This window comes from Pongo pygmaeus, chromosome 6, assembly GCF_028885625.2.
Source record: "Pongo pygmaeus isolate AG05252 chromosome 6, NHGRI_mPonPyg2-v2.0_pri, whole genome shotgun sequence".
NCBI lineage: Eukaryota > Metazoa > Chordata > Mammalia > Primates > Hominidae > Pongo > Pongo pygmaeus.
The window spans coordinates 22,517,542-22,538,397 of record NC_072379.2 but is presented as its reverse complement, the minus strand read 5'-3'; the positions used below and the strand labels follow the sequence as shown (position 1 = coordinate 22,538,397).

At 43.7% G+C, this 20,856-nt stretch overlaps 1 protein-coding gene across 12 annotated transcripts in view; it reads left to right on the top strand.

The window, feature by feature from the left end:
- Nucleotides 1–20,856, top strand: part of LOC129040956 (uncharacterized) — a 73,079-nt gene that overhangs the window by 28,200 nt on the left and 24,023 nt on the right. For all 12 annotated transcript variants that reach the window (XR_010127074.1, XR_010127073.1, XR_010127075.1 and 9 more), the window contains exons 7-9: nt 1,190–1,274; nt 20,202–20,268; nt 20,689–20,778. Coding sequence is in view for 3 of the 12 variants with exons in the window: in XM_054495911.2 (XP_054351886.1) it covers nt 1,190–1,274; nt 20,202–20,268; nt 20,689–20,778 (242 nt within the window). In the remaining 9 variants the exon portion in view is untranslated. The remainder of the gene's footprint in view (nt 1–1,189; nt 1,275–20,201; nt 20,269–20,688; nt 20,779–20,856) is intronic.

Genomic DNA, 20,856 nt, shown 5'->3' with positions numbered 1-20,856 from the left:
TCCGCTCACCTCGGCCTCCCGAAGTGCTGAGAGTACAGGTGTGAACCACCACACCCTGCCCTCAGTATGCTTTTGATTTAGCCAAAGTGTCAAAGCATTGGTGAAGAATTTAAGATTGGAAGTTACACATTTTTTGCTAAGGGAAGTAATAGAGAAAGAAAAATATTACTGGAGGTAGATCTTCAGTTTGCATTAGTCTGAAGATGATGAAACCTGTAGAAAACTTCATTTCTGAAGACAAAGCTCAAATTCAGGGTTGTGAGGAGTACAGTCACCACTTTCATTAGGGGCAGATGTGACAGTGATTGCAGAAACTGTGAAGCCTGTATTACATAAAGAATGTGCAAGTGCCATAGAAGACACTGCAAGGATTGGGTGCTGAAGCAGTGCTGGACCTGCCATCCTCACCAGAGTGCAACAGTGTCACCAGAAGGAGAATCTCCACTCTTGCCATCACTAACAGCACTCGACTTTCTCCCACTCATAAAAGATCTTGGAAGGAATTAAAGGTGCTTGGTGGTTTGTCATTTTAACATAACCTTACTTGGCCTGACCATGGACCATGCATTAGTCTTTGGACAGGACAATTCAAATCACAGACCACATGACAGAATTTTGTGGCCATCAGAACTGTCTCCTTAAACACACCATGGGTGCACTGTGTCCTCAGCTTGGTGAAAGGTAGAGGTCACACGTGAGAAGGCAGTGGAGCCAGGCAGGTGATGGAGCCTCGAAGAGTGGGAGGTGGCACCTGGCTCTGTGAGGAGGCTGTGAAGTCCTCCATGGGAGGAACAGATTCCAGAAAAGGAGGTGAGGATGGGTAGAAGAGGAGGCTGAGCAGCAAGTGAATGAAGCGCTCGACCTCAGAGGAGGAGAGTCCCATGTCTTTATTGGTAGTACTCCAATGTGGTTGATACTGGAGTTATTTTCTGTGGCTGAATGGTTCAACTACTCTGAAATCCATGGGGGAAAAGAAACAACTGCTACTAAACCTTTGAGATGCTGAGTTTTCTTTTAAAGTGAAGGAAATATTACAAGATTTTCTGAAACTACCAACCTTTAGCAATATTTTCAGACCTTCTCCAACATTTTCCTTTGTCAGCAATCAGAGATGACCTCTACACTGAGGCGAATCTTCCACTCCCTTTACCCTTTTCCTTTTCTCTCTTTCCCTCCTTTCTTCATCCAGTAACTCCAGTTAGCCTCCATTGTCTCCAAGTCGACTTTCGTCCTCATCCACAACTCCTCCACACAAGCCCTGAACACCTGTCCATGTAAGTGACATCGTATATGCCTTTATTTTTATTTTATCTTATTTTTGAGACAGAGTCTCGCCCTGTTGCCCAGGTTGAAGTGCAGTGGCATGATCTCGGCTCTCTGCAACCTCTGCCTCCCAGGTTCAAGGGATTCTCATGCTTCAGCCTCCCAAGTAGTTAGGACTACAGGCACGCACCACCATATGCAGCTAATTTTTGTAGTTTTTGGTAGAGATGGGGTTTCACCATGTTGGCCAGGCTGGTCTTCAACTCCTGACCTCAGATGACCCACCTGCCTCAGCCTCCCAAAGTGCTGGGATTACAGGTGTGAGCCATGGTGCCTGGCACATGATTTACTATTTATAAGAACATGAGCTTACTACTTGTGTAACATTTATTCCTGTATTTTAGTTGGAAGTTACTGAGGTGGTATGAGGTTTGTTGTCTACATCTGGCCTCTCAGGGAAATGGCCAAGTTGTTCAGATTTTGAACTGTATTTATGTGAAGTTGTTCATCAGCTTCATTGCTTACTACTGTGAAATAAGTTATAAAGGGAATTTTTTTTATAAAAAGAAGTAGATTCAGGCTGAGTGTGGTAGCTCATGCTTGTAATCCTAGCACTTTGGGGGGCCAAAGTAGGTGGATTGCCTGAGCTCAGGGGTTTGAGACAACCCTCAGCAACATGGTGAAACCCCATCTCTACTAAAATACACACAAAAAAAATTCTCTGGGGATGGTGGTGGGTTCCTGTAGTCCCACCTACTGGGGAGGCTGAGGCACGAGAATTGCTTGATCTTGGGAGGCAGAGGTTGCAGTGAGCTAACATTGTACCACTGCCAGCCTGGGTGACAGAGCAAGACCCTGTCTCAAAAAAAAAAAAGAAAAAAGAGAAATAGATTTACTCAGGGGAGGGGATCCATTGTTAGTAAAATATGTCTAGTACCAGATGCTTTTTGGTCTCCAAGTGACCTATCAAACTGCAGGGTTTTTGGCTTTGTAATATATTCAGTTCTACATTTATTCATTCAAGAATTGAAGATTTTTATATCCCCATTATGTGCCAAGTACTGGGTGGGACAGTAGGTGACAGAGGTGAACAAATCCCTGATCCCAGGATTTCACAGTATATGTTGGAATTTAGTGCCATTTGGCTTCATTCCATTCTGCAGTAGTCCCAAGATTTTCCAAGATCATCCTGTCCTCCAGTGTCCAATTGATTCAACATCAGAATATATCCCAGAGTCTGTCCCTCTTCACTCCTCACTGCTGCCACCCTGGACCCATCTGCCATCATCTTTCACCTGGATTATCTCCATAGTCTCCTAACTGGTTTCCTTGTTTCCATGCTTGCCTCTTTCAGTCTACTCTCTCTCTCTCTTTTTTTTTTTTTTTTAATTGAAGACGGAGTCTTGCTTTGTCACCAAGGCTGGAGTGCAATGTTTTGATCTTGGCTCACTGCAGCCTCCACCTCCTGGGTTCAAGTGATTCTCCTGCCTCAGCCTCCCTAGTAGCTGGGATTACAGGCATGAGCCACCAGGCCCGGCTAATTTTTTGTATTTTTAGTAAAGACAGAGTTTCGCCATGTTGGCCAGGCTGATCTTGAAGTCGTGGCCTCGAGTGATCCACTTGCCTCGGCCTCTCAGATGTTGGGATTACAGGCTTGAGCCACCCTGCCCTCCCACTCTACTCTAAGTACAACAGCTAGAACAATCCTTTTACAGTGGAATTCAGAACATGTTTACCTGTCTGTTCAAACTCTCCAGTGGCTTTGTTTTCTACATGATCTGGCCCCTACGACCTGTCTCACTGCTTCCTGCTACTCTCCTGCTCTTACTCCTCTGCGTAAACACTGAGCTCATGGTGTTTCCTTTAACATGCCAGGCATGCTTGACCCCGTCCTGTCTCTGGGCCTTGCTGTTCCCTCTGCCTGGAACATTCTTCCCCTAGTGTCTGCATGGCTCACTCTGCAGTGCTTTGGATTTTTGCTCAGAAGTCACCTTATCAAGGGACTCCAGGCTGCTCTGCATAAAATATATCCTCAACTCATATTTCCTATTTGATATCTGACTCCTCTTCCTCTTTCTCTAAAACGTAAGCTCCATGAGGGAAGGGATTTTGTCTGTTTTGTTCTGTTGTATACCTAAATACCTAGAAGGTGCTCAGTAAATATTTTTTGGTTGAATGACTAAATCAGCCTATTATTGAATCAGTCAGTGTCCTCTGTAGAAGGGAGTTCTCATACCAGTGGTGCATATCTGTATGATAGCTGATGTAGGGAGGAGCATGGTCAGAGTGGCTCTGTGTGGAATAGTTTTTGCTTAGCATAATCCCAGCAGGCTCCTATTGGGGTTAAGCCACAGTTTTAGCTTTATTAGTATCACTTTTTTTTTTTTTTTTTTTTTGAGGCAGAGTTTTGTTCTTGTTGCTCAGGCTGGAGTGCAATGGTGTGATCTCGGCTAACCACAACATCTGCCTCCCAGGTTCAAGCAATTCTCCTGCCTCAGCCTCCCAAGTAGCTGGGATTACAGGCATGCACCACCACACCTGGCTAATTCTGTATTTTTAGTAGAGACAGGGTCTCTTCATGTTGGTCAGGCTGGTCTTAAACTCCCCACCTCAGGTGATTTGCCCACCTCAGCCTCCCAAAGTGCTGGGATTATAGGCATGAGCCACTGCAGCCTTTAATCATAAAGTCAGAGGATGTTAAGATTGGAAGGGATCTGGGAGACTATTTGGTCCACTTTTCTCATTGATGAGAGAATAAAAGAGCCTTGAAAAGTAAGTTAATTACTCACAATCATAAAGGTGTATGGGTCAACCTGAAATTAGGCTTCTGACATCAGATTCTGTAGTCTTTCCTACATGTGTTCTCCCTAGACTGAGATAGTTCATGGGCTTTCAGATTTGACAATTTTCTCTCCAGTCTCTAAACAGGAGCTTTTATGTGGACATTCTAGGTTAGCATAGATGGACGATGACCCTGCAATGTGTAGAAAATCCCAAAGGTTGACCACTGTCAATGGGAACTACCCCAGATGTGTCAGGAGCACCACAGGCATGCTCACACCTCCATTCACTGGAGCTGTGTAGGGTGGAAAGGAAACCCAAATCAAGACCCTTTGCTGCTTTAGTTCTTGTATTGCATGTCACAGTCCAGTGTGTCTCCATTTAAATTAAGATTTTTTGATAAATGGTCAGAACAGCTGCAGGCCCTTTGGGCCAGAAGTCTTGATCTTACCAACGCTTCATTTTCTTTTCTTTGTTTTCTTTTTTGAGATGGAGTTTCACTCTTGTTGCCCACACTGGAATGCAATGGTGCGATCTCAGCTCACTGCAACCTCCGCCTCCCAGGTTCAAGAGATTCTTCTACCTCATCCTCCCAAGTAGCTTAGATTACAGGCATGTGCCACCACGCCCAGCTGATTTTTTGTATTTTTAGTAGAGACGGAGTTTCTCCATGTTGGTCTGAAACTCCCAACCTCAGGTGATCCACCCGTCTCAGCTTCCCGAAGTGTTGGGATTACAGTCATGAGCCACTGCGCCTAATCAACTGTTCATTTTCTTGATAAACTTCCTTCAGGCATTTGTGTGTAGCCAGTCTATTGTGGAGTTGTCGGGGGTGTAGAGCCCTCTTTTTGGGATAGTCAGTTTTCCCTATGCAGCATGTCCTGAAGCTGCCCTGTTTTCATCCTCTTTCTAAGTGTGTGTGGTCTTTTGTTAAGCAGGTAAAGTGAAAGAGGACTCCTAAAGAGAGAAAAACTCCTCCAGCATTTGCTGAAACATGTTTGTGAATTGACCAAGATGTAATTAATTGAGATGGCATGAAAAAGACCAAAATTTATTTAATTTCTTGCCATCTGGTTTGTGATATATGGTGCCCCAAACTGAGTTTAGAAGGAACTTTGGTCGTAAGTCAAGAGGTGTCATATTTGTTTTTGTTTGTTTGTTTGTTTGTTTTGAAACAAGAGTTTTGCTCTGTCACCCAGGCTGGAGTGCAGTGGCACGATTTTGGCTCACTGCAAACTCTGTCTCCCAGGTTTCAGTGATTCTCTTGCCTCAGCTTCCCAAGTAGCTGAGATCACAGGTGCCTGCCACCACACCTGGATAATTTTTGTATTTTTAGTAGAGACAGGGTTTCACTATGTTGGCCTGGCTGGTCTGGAACCCCTGACCTCAGGTGATCTGCCCACCTTGGCCTCCCAAAGTGTTGGGATTACAGGCATGAGCCACTGCACCCGGCTGAAGGTGTCATATTTAATTCTACTCCCCATGACCTCTCTTACAATACGAATCATGCACGAAGCCCACGGTTTTGCTGCATCTAGTTTTACTCAAGCAAAGACTCTGGACTTTCGTACTGTACACCGATGTATTCTAGTTTGCACCTGAAATGTACTCTGAGGATGGTGACTTGTAGATAGCCATTTTTAGGTCAAGGGAAGTTGAAGTCTGCTGAGTATAGTAGCCATACCACCTAGAGAACTTAATTTTGGTTTGGTTATAAAATTTATTTTAGCTTAGTTTTCTTACATTAGGTGGGCAAAATAAGAAAGAGCAGAAGGCTCAGTGTGGTGGCTCACGCCTGTAATCCCAGCACTTTGGGAGGCCGAGGCAGGTGGATCACCAGAGGTCAGAAGTTCAAGACCAGCCTGGCCAACATGGTGAAACCCTACCTCTATTAAAAATAAAAAAGTCAGGCCGGGCGCGGTGGCTCACGCCTGTAATCCTAGCACTTTGGGAGGCTGAGGTGGGCAGATCACGAGGTCAGGAGATCAAGACCATCCTGGCTAACATGGTGAAACCCTATCTCTACTAAAAATACAAAAAAATTATCTGGGTGTGGTAGCGGGTGCCTGTAGTCCCAGCTACTTGGGAGGCTGAGGCAGGAGAATGCCATGAGCCCGGGAGGCAGAGCTTGCAGTGAGCCGAGATTGTGCCACTGCACTCCAGCCTGGGCGACAGAGCGAGACTCTGTCTCAAAAAAAAAAAAAAAAACCCAAAAATCAGTCAGGTGTGGTGGTGGGTAATTGTAATCTCATCTACTCAGGGGGCTGAGGCATGATAATTGCTTGAACCCAGCAGGTGGAGTTTGCAGTGAGTGGGGATTGCACCACTGCACTCCAGCCTGGTGGATAGAGTGAGACTATCTCAAAAAAAAAAAAAAAAAAAAAAAAAAAAAAAAAAAAAATGCTTAGAGACACCCAGCAAAACTGTAAGGCCTAGAATTGGAAACTGGGAATTACTCTGTTTATAGATTATTTCTTTCCAAGATGGACTAGTGGAGTTTCTGAGCAGCAGCTACATCCTCCTTTCACATCATCAGGTTTTATGAGGTTGCCTTTAGCCCTCTGAGTGATCAGATCTGCCTCACAGTCTCTCATGGGAGCTGTTGATCTCGACAAAATGGATCTTGAGTAGCTGATTTCAAACAACTGAGATGGCAAGGAGGGATCTCTTCCTTGGTTCTTATATGTATTTTTTTAATCGGAGAGCTGGAGAAGCAATGTCAAGGTCAGGATAACTCACCCTGATGTTGTCACTTGTCAGGGATTGTGCTGGATTCTGACTTAGGTTCTGCCATCAAACACAGAGTGCCCTGATCCTTAGAGGTAGAGGCAGCTCTTCAGCCTATGGGGTAAGTAACCAGGGAATGGAATTCTCACCATAGCATATTTTCTATGCTAAAAGTTTTACTGTAAGATTTGGACCACCTTCTTTCTTTTTTTTTTTTTTTTTTTTTTTTTTGAGATGGAGTTTCACCCTTGTTGCCCAGGCTGGAGTGCAGTGGTGCAACCTCAGCTCACTGCAACCTCTGCCTCCCGGGTTCAAGCGATTCTGCCTCAGCCTGCCGAGTAGCTGAGATTATAGGCATGCACCACCACGCCTGGCTAATTTTTTTTTTTTTTTTTTTTTTTTTTGGTATTTTTAGTAGAGTCGGGGTTTTACCAAGTTGGCCAGACTAGTCTCGAACTCCTGACCTTGGGTGATCCACCCGCCTCGACCTCCCAAAGTGCTGGGATTACAGGAGTGAGCCACTGGATCTGGCCTGGGCCTGCTTCTTTCTTTCTCTTTTTCTTTTTTCCAGTAGCAGCTTAAAATTGGTGCCTTATTTAGACACAAGCAAAAGGATAGTAGCCCAGCTTTGGAAATAGGTGTGAGGTCACATATGATTTTCCTAGTTTCTCTTCTCCCCTCACTTTTTGCTCTCTTGATAGTATGTTAATTGTATTCTGTCTCTGAATCTTTTTTCCCCATTTCTTTGGCAGACATTTTTACTTGTCTTGGAAGAGTAGGGGAAGAGCTGTTTTTAGGACTCTTTAAAATGTACAGTATGGATGACAGTCTTGGCTAATGGTAACCAGATCCACGGAGCTGGGGTCAGCGTGAGCTGGAATGAGTTCAAATTAGAAAAGCACTGGTGCTCAGTGGCAGGAATACAAGTGACTGCAAAGTATTAAACACATCTGCAAAGGTATACTGACATCGTCTTCAGAATCTGTGGGAAATACACATAGCATGTAGACCCATTCCTTTTTGACCCTATAAAGATTCTTTAAAGAGTAATACCTTGAGTGGTTTTCTAGCCAGCTTGCCTGCTCATTTATCTTTGAGGACAACATGACTCAAGCACCACAGGCCTCAGAGATGAATGGATTCTGCATTTGAAAGTGTTGACACTGAGAGACCGGGTCTTGGTGGACCCCAAGAGGTCTGCTTTTCCTCTACTCATTGTCCCTACTGTTCCTGGCAGCTGGTATTGCTATTTAAATGGGTTGTTCTTTGCTGTTTTAAGTTGTTTGGTAGTGGTGTGTCAGGATTTGGGTTTTCTGAATACTTTCCCAGCTGGTTACTTGAGTGGTGGTTAGGGAGGAGCTGTCTTGGGGCTGTTCTGGAGCTGTTGAGGTTGGGTGTCTGCCTGGATTCTCACAGCTCATGTTTTGAGGAGAATGCTGCCTTTGGTGGTGCTGTGTATGGCTCTTTTTTTTTTTTTTTTTTTTTTTTTTTTTTTGAGACAGAGTCTCACTCTGTCACCCAGGCTGGAGTGCAGTGGCATGATTTCAGCTCACTGCAAGCTCTGCCTCCCGGGTTCATGCCATTCTCCTGCCTCAGCCTCCTGAGTAGCTGGGACTACAGGCGCTCGCCACTGCACCTGGCTAATTTTTTGTATTTTTAGTAGAGACGGGATTTCACTGTGTTAGTCAGGATGGTCTCGATCTCCTGACCTCGTGATCCATGTGTGTGGCTCTTTAGATGTGGGTGCAGGTGAGTTGGGGGAGTTAATGAGATCATTTTTAGGTGTTTTGTACAAAGTAGTCTGCACTACAGGATTCATTGTGACTTTTTTCCTTAACCTGCACATACTTCTCTGCTAGACTTTGCTGTCTTTCTCATGCCTTTGATTTTCCCAGCTCCTCTTGGTTGAATTTACATAAGGGCTCTGCTATGGTTTAAATGTGTTGGAAGTTTATGTGTTGGAAACTCAATCCTCAATGTAACAGTTGGGATGTGGGGCCTAATAAAGAGAGCCCTCATGAATGAATTAATGTTATTGTGGTAATAGTTTAGTAATCGCAGGAGTGGGCTTATTGTAACAGAGTTGAGTCCCTTTTGCTTTCTCCCACTCTCTTGTCCTGCCATGGGATGATGCAGCAAGAAGACCCTCACCAGATGCAGGCCTTTCAACCTTGGACTTCCTAGCCTCCAGAACTGTACAAAATAAATTTCTTCCTTTCCTTTCCTTTCTCCATTCTTTTCCTTCCCCCCCCTCCCCTCCCCTTCTCTCCCTTCCCTCCATCCCTCCTTTCCTCCTTCCCTCCTTTTCTCCTTCCCTTCCTTCCTTTCCCTTTCCCTTCCCCTTCCCTTTCCCCTCCTTCCTTTTTTCTTCCTTTCTCTCTCCTTCCTTCCTTCCTTCATTCATTCCTTTTTGTAAATTATGCAGTCTGTGGCATTCTTTTATAGCAGCATGAAATGGACAAAGACGGCTCCATTTTCAAGAGCAAGCCGTTTTGTAGTTTCTGAGCCAATTATGACTGCAAAGGAAGTTCTATAGGTAGCCTCAGATCCATCACCTAGGAAACATGCTACCAAGCAGACCTAGGATCTAGGATTTGATCAAGTGTTGGGCAACATGATACCTCTGCAATTTAGCACCTGTCTATATACCTCCAGTTGGCTCAGCTTATCAGGGCTAAAACTACCCCTCATATCCTAGTGTCTCTTGTAGGCAGAAGCCTTTCCTAAACCCTAAGCTGCTTAGCTCGCATTCTGTCTTGTGCTTTTTTTGGGAGGGGGTTCAAATATACACAAAAGAAATAAGATGAACCTCCATGTATCCAATCCCTAGATTAAACAGCTATCTCCATTTTGCCAGATTTGTTTCATCTTATTCAATCTCCCTAAAAATTTGTTGGTACAGGAAAAACTGGATACATACCAAATTCTCCACCCTACCTCCTATTTTAAGTCACTTTTCAGAGTAATGAGTTAGTGACCTAGTAACCTCTACTCTAGTGACCAATAGTTTTTTTCCTGAATATCATTGTGAACTCATAGATTATTGTTTGCATTTGATGTATTTTAGACCATTGCAGTTATTATTTATTGTTTTGGATGCATACATCGTCTCATTTAGGTTAATAATTATCTCTTCAAGTTGACTCTCATGTCTTTTTGATGTGATCTTTTTGGACTTTGATGGCTTTTTGGACTTTGATAGCATAAAAGATGTTCCATGATCTGTATACTGCACCATACAAGAAGTCAGCCATTTCTGTAGGGAGCCTTGATTCCTTTTAGTAGAGAACACAGTTTGGGCTGTTGGTCTGAATTACTTTTGTGAACCTCCTCTCTTGAGACTACAGCATGCATCCCTGCTTATTGCCAGTATGGAGCTCTTGCTGGGCACCAACAGATCTCCTAAAACTGCTATGTAGCTCTGCCTCACTCTTAAAAAGATTCATCTCTTGAGAGTTTTGTGCTCTACCCCCAGATGTGGTCTTTCTTGTTCTGAAGCTTTTGCTTCAATCACCCTGAATTTCACCAGTCCTATGCATGCCATGCCTTGGATTGCAAACCTGCCCTCACTGAAGCCAGTTTCTCTGGTTAGAATCATTGCCCCAACCCATGCCTAATACTCTAGTAAACAAGGTCCTACCTGGGCTTAGGTTAACGGTCACACAGGACCATGCTTATACTTCATTATATCAAATGGGAAATCCAGTAATTTATAGCCTATTATTTCTGCAGTCTGGGGATGGCTTTGCATAAGCTTTGCTGAAGCAGATTTTATTACATTAGAAGAGAACATAGCTGGTTGCATCCAACACTGGAAGCTTTTAGATGCTAATAAGGAGGTCATGTAAACATCACGGAATGACTCTGGAATCCATTCCTCTCCCCACCAAGCAAGAATAATGACATTCTAGGTTGACCTCTTTTTATTTCCCTTTAATTTTGAGTAATAAATTCCCTCCTTGCTTTCCATCTGAACAGTTTGGGAGTCTGTATTCCCTAGAAAGACTCTGGTCACATACCCATCAGATTAAGTTAGGTGAAACCTCTTTGGCATTAATGAATGTTGAAGGATTTCAAAGGGCTAATGGAAATTGTTCTAGAAGGAACAATTTACATTCCATTGGTGAGATCATCCTGAATCTCTTAGATTATTTTATACAGCAAACCAGCCAGCATTGGGTTTTCTTTGCTAATAGATGACAAAGAGAATGTAGACACTTGGAATCTGTGGAGAATCGCTAAGTTGCATTTTAGCCTCCGTGTTATGTCTCTTTTCCTAACCCTTTTACCAGAGCTGATCATGGGAAATAGATTTGTATGACTTATCTTCCTGCCTCCTCCCTTCATTCTTATAGAAAGTGATAAGTACTGCCTGCCAGGTAAAATCTTGGTGGCAAAATCCAAAGTCAAATCCAGAGTTATAAGCATAGCCCTCACTCAAGTAGCTTGAAAAGAAAGAGGCCAATTGTGGTGGCTTACACCTGTAATCCCAGCACTTTGGGAGGCTGAGGCAGGCAGGCCACTGGGTCAGGAGTTCAAGACCACCCTGGCCAACATGGTGAAACCTTGTCTCTACTAAAAATACAGTGAAATTGCGTCACTGCACTCCAGCCTGGGTGGCAGAGCAAGACTGTGTCTTGGGGAAAAAAAATGAAAAGAAAACGAGTGTTGTGCAAAATCTTGCTTCATTTCCTTAAAATTGGGTACTTACTGAGTTATTGCATTAGATTTGTGCTTTGTGGTAGTTGTTGTACTACTGTTGATTGATTTCATTCTGTATTCATGGAACACCAACAGTGTTCCTGATACTGTCCTGATCACCTGAGATAAAAAGATAAACAGGAGTTGGTCCTTGCCACTTAGAGCTCAGAGTCTACTACTGGGAGAGTGTGGGAAGGTGTGATAAGAGCTGTAGTGATCTTGCCACATAATTTGCATTTGTATCTTAAAGCCAGTGGGGAGCCATAGAAATGTTTTAGGCAGGAGAGTGACATGATTCAATGATTCATTTGTATTTTACTTTTTCTTCTGAGATGGTGTCTCACTCTGACCCAGGCTGGAGTGCAGTGACACAATCTCGGCTCACTGCAATCTCCACCTCCTGAGTTCAAGCGATGCTCCTGCCTCAGACTCTGAAGTACCTGGGACTACAGGCATGTACCACCATATTTAGCTAATTTTTGTATTTTTGGTAGAGATGGGGTTTCACTATGTTGGCCAGGCTGGTCTCAAACTCCTGATGTTAGGTGATCCACCCGCCTTGGCCTACTAAAGTGCTGGAATTACAGGCATGAGCCCCTGCTCCCTTCGCGCTTTTTTCTTTTTTTGAGACAGAGTCTTGTTCTGTTGCCCAGGCATGAATGCAGTGGTGCAGTCATAGCTCACTGTAATCTCAGACTCCTGGGCTCAGTGATTCTCTTGCCTCAGTCACTCGAGTAGCAGGGACTACAGGTGTGCACCACCACACACTGCTATTTTTTTTTTTTTTTGAGACAGGATCTTACTCTGTTTCCCAGGCTGGACTGCAGTCACATGATCATGGCTTACTGCAGCCTCACCCTCCTGGGTTCAGGTGATTCTCCTGCCTCGGGCTCCCAAGGTGCTGCAATTACAGGTGTGAGCCACCATGTTTGGCCCCATTTGTATTTTTGAAAGGTGACTAGTGATAGTGAAGATACCAGTGAGTTGAAGGGAGTGAGACGAGAGGCAATAACAGTTCAGATAACAGATATTTTTTGAGCCCCTACTAAGTGCCAGGCACATATCTAGGTCCTGGGAACTAAGGGAGAATGAGTAAGTCAGTCTCTGTTCTCGGGGAGCTTCTGTTCTAGTGGTGGTGTGCTGGTGGGGAAGCAGGCTATGTACATGCAACAAATGACATTTTTTCAGATGGTGATAAGTAATTTCAAGAAAATAAAAAGAGCTGTAGGAGTTATGGGCGTTGGAATGGGTACTGACCTATTGGGGTGGGCAGTGAAGACCTCTCTGAGGAGGTGACATTTGAGCTGAGGCAGCTCGAAGAAGATCTGGTCAAGATCTGGTCTGGTCCTGCTGGGTAGAATATCAAGGGCAGGGACCTGAGATGTTAACAGACATGGCATAGTGTTGAAGCGCCATAAAGATGGTCAGGGTGGCTGGAGCATAGTAGACCCTGGAGGAGCAAGTAGTATTCAGATGAGGATGGACCTTCTAGGCCATGGAAAGGAATCTGGATGAATTCCAATGGAGTAAGAAGCATTGTGGTTAAATCAGGGGTCGACAAACTACGGCCCATGGGTCAAATCTGGCCTGCTGCCTATTTTAACAAATAAACCATATTGGAACACAGTCTCACCCATGGGTTTACATATTGTCCATGGCTGTTTTTAGTGTTACAAGAGCAGAGTTGAGTAGTTTCAACAGAGAACATATGGCCCAGAAACCTAAAATACTATCTGGTTTTTATAGAAAAAGTTCACTGACTCCTGAATTAAATGATCTAATTTAAGTTGTGAGGAGGAGACACTCTGGATATTGTTTAGGGAATGAATTGTAAGTAAGAGTCAAGAGTATACCTGAATAGTTCATATATGAAATAACTAGATTTTAGCCGGGTGTGGTGGCTTACTCATGTAATCCTAGCACTTTGGGAGGCTGAGGTTGATGGATCACAAGGTCAGAAGTTTGAGACCAGCCTGGCCAACATGGTAAAATCCCATCTCTACTAAAAATAGAAAAATTAGCTGGGCATGGTGGTGTGTACCTGTAATCCCAGCTACTTGGGAGGCAGAGGCAGGAGAATTGCTTGAATCTGGAAGTCAAAAGCTGCAGTGAGCTGAAATCGCGCCACTGTACTCCAGCCTAGGCAACACAGCAAGACTTCATCTCAGGAAAAAAAAAAAGAAAAAACTAGATGTTTAGCCATCAGAAAACAAAGATCACACTGTTTTTATTCTGTTTTAAAACACCTAGCTATGCTTCATACTCATTAAATATTGTTGAATGAGTGATGAGATGCTGAATAGGGGGTGCCAGTGAATATGAAGGGAAAGTGAGGTTTTGAGAGTATTTAGGAGGTAAAATATCAGGACAGCTTATTGTTAACACAGTGAATAGAAATAGGAGGAGAGCAGAAGGAGGAGTGTAGGATGCCTTTCAGGTTTCTGGTTCAGGTATCTTGGTGCATGGCAGTGTCATTAACTGAGACAGGGAAAGTGGAGAAACAAAGAACATATGTTGTCAGGGAGAAGGAATTAATCTTTGGACATAAGATGCTCAGGACATCCAGGTAGAGATGTCTAAAAGGTAGTTGGAAAGACAGAGCTCGGTGGCATGATATCTAGATTCATGGAAACCAGAATTCCAGAGTCATCAGCTAGTGTGGGCTCTCCTAGAAAGGGTGTGTGATAAGGAGGACAGGGATAGATCTCATGTGGCATTCATTTCCAGTACATTTTGGATCTAGGGAGGAGGCAAAGGTCAACTAGCTGTGTGGACAGTTTGCATCAGTCAGTCAGATCATCCCATGACCATGGAATATTTTTTCTGCAGAACCTGATGGGCTTAAATGAAGGCTTGCCTTACCTAAACCTCTTTCTCTTAGTTGGGTTGACTGGGGCAGCTGTGGAGGCTTCTTCTAGGCTCCCTGCTAACATTGGAACATTTGTGGCCTTTTAACTCTGTAGGTGATTCACATTTGCATTTATCTTTTTATTTTTTAAGAGACAAGGTCTCATCTTGTTGTCTGGGCTGGAGTCCAATGGCACAATCATAGCTCACTGCATCCTCAACCTTCTAGGCTCAAGTGATCCTCCCACCTCAGCCTCCCCAAGTAAGTGGGATCATAGGTACATGTCACCAAGCCCAGCTAATTTTTTAATTTTTGTAGAGGCAGTGTTTCCCTATGTTGCCCAGGCTAGTCTCGAATTCTTGGGCTCAAGTGATCTTACCTTGGCTTTCCAAAGTGCTGGGATTGCTGGGTATGGTGAGCCTGTAATACCAGCACATTGGGAGGCTGAGGCAGGCAGATCGCCTGAGCTCAGGAGTTCAACACCAGCCTGGGCAACATGGTGAAACCTCATCTCTACTAAAAATACAAAAAAATAGCCAGGCATAGTAGCGTATTCCTGTAGTCCCAGCTACTCAGGAGGTTAAGGCAGGTGAATCACTTGAACCCAGGAGGCAGAGGTTGCAGTGAGCCAGGATCACGCCACTGCACTCCAGCCTGGGCAACAGAGCAAGACTCCAGCTCAAAAAAACAAACAAAGTGCTGGGATTACAGGCATGAGCCAACATGTTTGCATTTATCTAGTTGAGGCTACACTTCTGCTGAAAGTGGTCTTAAAATACACTTCTGCTGGGGGCAGTGGCTTATGCTTGTAATCCCGGGACTTTGAGATTCCGAGGCAGGTGGACCACTTGAGGTCAGGGGTTCAAGACTAGCCTGGCCAACATGGTGAAAATCCATCTCTACAAAAAATTCATAAATTAGCTGGTCATGGTGGTGGGCACCTGTAATCTCAGCTACTTTGGAAGCTGAGGCAGGAGAATCACGTAAGCCCAGGAGGCGGAGGTTACAGTGAGCCAGGATTGCACCACTACATTCCAGCCTGGGCAGTAGAGTGAGACTCTATCTCAACAAACAAACAGAAACCTATAGTTGTAATCCTAGACCTGGATGCAAATCTACCCTCTTTACAAAAGTCCATTATGAAAAGCCAAGGATGAAATCAAACTGTAAAGGGAGCAGGGAAGGGGGACCACTGTCTTGATCTTCCACACTCCTCATAGATTTTTTTAGCATATTGTCACACCTGCGCTGTTCATACATTTTTTAGAAGATGTGTTTTAAACATATTTTAACCCAGTCTTGCATATAACTTTCAAATTTTAGGGGCCCACATGTTTTATCAGTTTTTCCTTTTTTTTCTTGAGACAGAGTCTCGCTCTGTCGCCCAGGCTCTAGTGCAGCAGTGTGATCTCCGATCACTGGCAGCCTCTGCCTTGCGGGTTCCAGACATTGTGCTTCAGCCTCCCGGGTAGCTGGGATTGCAGGAGCTCACCATCATTCCTGGCTAATTTTGTATTTCTAGTAGAGATGAGGTTTTACCATGTGGCCAGGCTGGTCTTGATCGCCTGACTTCGTGATCCACCTGCCTCAGCCTCGCAAAGTGCTGGGATTTCAGGCATGAGCCACCTCGCCCAGCCAATCACGATTTTAAAAAACCACCATGGCCTAGTTAATGTTTATTAGCTCATCACTACTAATCACTGTGCACACTCACTTGCTATATCAGAGGCGCAAAACTGCCCAATTTCTTTTTTGAGATGGAGCCTTGCTCTGTCACCCAGGCTGGAATACAGTGGCACAATCTCAGCTCACTGCAACTTCTGCCTCCTAGGCTCAAGGGATTCTCATGCCTCAGCCTTCTGAGCAGCTGGGATTACAGGTGTCTACCACCACACCCAGCTAATTATTGTATTTTTTAGTAGAGATGGCGTTTTACTATGTCAGCCAGGCTGGTCTCAAACTCCTGACCTCAAGTGATCCACCCACCTTGGCCTCCCAAAGTGCTGGGATTACAGGGGTGAGCCACCATGCTCAGCCTAAACTGCCCAATTTTAAAGGGATAATTGGGAAAACACTTGTTTAAAAAGGAAATGAAGGAGTTGCCATGACTGTACTTAGCAGTGTGAAGACCCTAGAAAACCTGTGTTAACTCCTGGAGGTTCACAGTCTACTGCCTCTTCAAGAGCCTTAGCAGACTTAGATGTACATGTTAGGAGACCAGGTCTGAAAGCTTCCCAGGATTGTCTAAACTTCTACAATAAGTTCCATGATGCCTAATGAGTAGTTCCACCTTTTCACAGTAGACATGCTATTGCTGCCTCCTTCCTTATCATGAAAAGAGCAGAAGATGCAGATGATATCTGAAGCAGGAAGACAAAGGGGAGACACTGAAATTGTCACCTACCTTTGGATGCCCCTCATGCCTCATGTTTCCCATTGAGCCTCACTTATCAGTGACACAGAGAGTGGTTTCTTTGCTCTCCCCTTTCCCTGTGGCTGCCTGGAAGTAGGGGAGGCACTTGCTGACATTATGTTGCTGTGGATTTGTTGAGGACAGGAACAGGAAATTTTCCTGGTGGTGTATCTGTCACAGAATCACAGGGGTACTTTTTAATCTCACTGGCCTCTGTGATTCTGTGACCCTGGTTATTATGTGTTAGTGTCAGCTTATTTGAAGGGGATACTCTTACTTTTTATTTAAACATTGCCAAAGACCATCACACTTTTTTTTTAATTGAAACATTTTTGTACTTTTTATTTTTTGGAGACAAAAGTCTTACTCTTTCATATGAACATGAAGGGACACATAGTCCCTTCCCCTACAGTGTGTCTTTAGTAATGTATCAATGAAGGGTCATGTCTGAATGAATTATAGAAGTTCAGGACCTAAAAACAGAAGGTCCCAGAAGACAGGCTTTGGTTTATTTCTACTACTACATTTGCTATTGAAACCAAGCAGGCAACTTCATTTCTCTCGGATTCAGCTTTCTCATGTGTCAGAATGGGAGAGGAAGGGAGGCGTTGGGTAAGTGTCATTCTGCTGTCTGTATTTCTAATCTGGCTAGCACATGTGTGGCAAATACTTAGATTTATTGACAGCGGTTTCCTGTAGTGCTGTCTCGAATGATTCTGAGGAGGCTCAGCAAGAAAGTGTGTTTCAGTTGATTGGGTATGTCCCTCATGGAGAAGGAAGCAAGGAGTGGGGAGCACTCACAGCATTCCCAGGGCGTTCCTGTCCATTATCTCAGTACCTGATGTTGACGTTTCCTGTCCTTATCAGAAATCCTGACTACTCTGTGTCTGATGACTCGAACTTACTGAGCGCTGCTTAGTTGCATCATAGAAACCACCTGTCTTTGCACAGCTACCCTGCCTCTTGATGAGAATGGAAAGGCTACCAGGGACCACTGCTGTGTGGAGAATGGCCTTCAGTCATTTCTGCTTAGAACACAGAGGTCATTTTGACTAATAACACAACTCTACTTTTGATTGACAGTGTTAAAAATGGGCCTGGTGCAGTGGCTCACGCCTGTAATCCCAGCACTTCGGGAGGCCAGGGCAGGCAGATCACAAGGTCAGGAGATCGAGACCATCCTGGCTAACATGGTGAAACCCCCGCTTACTAAAAATAGAAAAAATTAGGCATGGTGGTGTGTGCCTGTAGTCCCAGCTACTTGGGAGGCTGAGGCCGGAGAATCACTTGAATCCGGGAGGTGGAGATTACAGTGAGCTGAGATCATGCCACGGCACTCCAGCCTGGACAACAGAGCAAGACTCCTTCTCAAAAAAAGAAGTGTTAAATGTATCTTTTAAAAGTGCTTATCTTTTAGGCTTGTTCTTCAGATTTGCCAAATAACCTAAGCAAAACGCCTTCAATATGAAGTGGATATTGCTCAATTGTAGGGAACTTGTCCATAATGTACTTGAGAATGCAGATACAAATAAAAGAATGTCTGTGTCAAATTTTATCTTCCACAAACTGTTCTCTTGCACTTTCAGCTCAAGCTGTTGGGCTCGCTGAGGCAGTAAAAGTACCATATTCTGCGTTTGAATCAAACCCCGAGTTCCTATATGTAGAAGGCTTGCCAGAGGGGATTCCCTTTCAAAGCCCTACGTGGTTTGGAATTCCATGACTTGAAAGAATCATCCATGGGAGTAATGAAATGAAGTTTGTTGTTAAAAAGTAAGTTCTAAGCTGGGTGTGGTGGCTCATGCCTGTAATCCCAGCACTTTGGGAGGCTGAGGTGGGTGGATCACCTGAGGTAAGGAGTTCGAGACCAGCCTGGCCAACATGGTGAAACCCCATCTCTACTAAAAATACAAAACATTAGCCAGGCATGGTGGCTGGCACCTGTAATCCCAGCTACTTGGGAGGCTGAAGCAGGAGAATCACTTGAAGCTGGGAGGCAGAGGCTGCTATGAACTGAGATCACAGCACTGCACTCCAGCCTGGGCAACAGAGTGAGACTCTGCCTCAACAACAACAACAACAGTAAAAAAGTAATTTCTATTTGCCACTGAAGTCATTTCTGGAATTAAAACAATAAAATGACATTTCTACTAAAATGTTTTTCTAGCTAGAGGTGACAAGTGTGGCCATAAGACCTTCATGGAAAAGCCTGGCTCTGAGCTGCAGTCCTAGCACTCTCCATTGCCCCTGAAGTTCCCCATCCTGTACACAGCCATCTTCATCAGTGCAAGAATAGTGACCACTGCCTCCATGGTGTTTAGAGGCACCATGGTGGCTCACAGTACACCTAAGTACTTGAATGAAGTCTAATTTGCTGGGTTTTATCTGCTCTGTTACTCCTGGGTCAATCTTAAGAGTGACTAAATATTGATGATTGAGTTTCTTTTCTTTTCTTTTTTTTTGAGGCAGAGTTTTACTCTCATAGCCCAGGCTAGAGTCCAGTGGTGTGATCTCCACTCACTGCAACCTCCGCCTCCTGGGTTCAGGCGATTCTCCTGCCTCAGCCTCCTGAGTAGCTGGGATTACAGGAATGCGCCACCATGCCTGGCTAATCTTTGTGTTTTTAGTAGAGATGGAGTTTCACCAAGTTGGTCAGGCTGGTCTTGAACTCCTGAACTCAAGTGACCCACCCACCGTGACCTTTCAATGTGCTGGGATTACAGGCATGAGCCACCATACCCGGCCTGATGTGATGATTGAGTTTCTTACTATATGTTTCTGCAGAATTTTAGTGGCTGAAGAAAATACACTAGTGTTAATTTTCTTTTTCATGAAAGAAGTAATTTATTCTTCATACAATTACTTGCCAGTCATGGGAAGGAAAAGTCAGGGTTTTTGTCCACAATGATAGGAATTATTGTTACATTACAGGGTGACTCTGCGAACTCCTTTTGGAAAAAACTCTCATCAGGACTGTTTTACTAGCTGTTAGACCACCATTGTACTGGCTTCTGTAACATTTCTTGGTATTCTTTCTTGGCTTGAACTAATTATTTCCTACTTGCCACACTAAAGGTAAGAGATTACATGTACTTCCTGTTATATTTCACTACCTTAAGACATTCTTTATTAGCATTTTATAAAATCATAGAGAATCATTGGCCAATATCTTTGTGGGGCTTGCAGTTAGTTTCTTAGCTTTTTAAGGTATTTTATTTAATGGACCTCTTTTTCTTTTTTAAAAAAAAATTTCACTGGAAATGTCACATTTGCAATCCTACTTTATTCATGTTTCTATGGCTTTTTTGAGCCGCCTTTGGAGGATTACACTACAAGTTTAATTCTGCAGGTTTCTTTGAAAAGAGTCAAACTGTATGAAGTTTAATACTCTACTCTTATAAAACATCTCCTTTTGTATTTTTTTTCCTACAATACACTAAAGTAATTCTGTGCTTATTTTACAACTTTCAGTCCCCCAAAAGACCATGAAGTCCTGAGAGTAATGAAAAGCTTCCTGAAATTGAGGTCACTGTGGAAGGTAAGGGCCAGTCATTGGCATGTTTCTGTTGATTCTTCAGTTTAATAGTTATGCCAATTCACTAGCTATGTGTTTATACAGATGAAGGTAACCAAACTAGTTTTACATGTGAATAGCTGCCTTTGATAAAGCTAAATTTCTGAAAGTTTTTAATTCAAATTTTGAAAATCATTAGCAGAAAATAAATAACTTGGATCACATCATAAACTGCACTCAAGAAAATCTCCAAAACGCTTTTCCTTTATTGCAACAAATAAGAGTGGAGAGGGTCACCTGGAATGTTTCTTGATCTTTTGTGCTCTTTTGTTTTTTCTGTTCTTCTAAGGAAAGAAAGTTTAGGGGTAGTTTAACAGCAGTGCCTGGAATGAAAATATTTCCTACAACACCCTCTAATGTACTTCCTTTTCTCCATGCCCACAGGGTCTCCAGGATTCTCATCTTTTCACGTTTACAATATTGAAATATTTCATACAATACCAAAGACAGTTCCCAGCCAACCATCAAATATGGGTATTTCTTCCATCTCCTCATGAATGCAAAAGGAAATAACTGCATTAGGATTATTCTTTTTTTTTTTTTTTTTTTTTT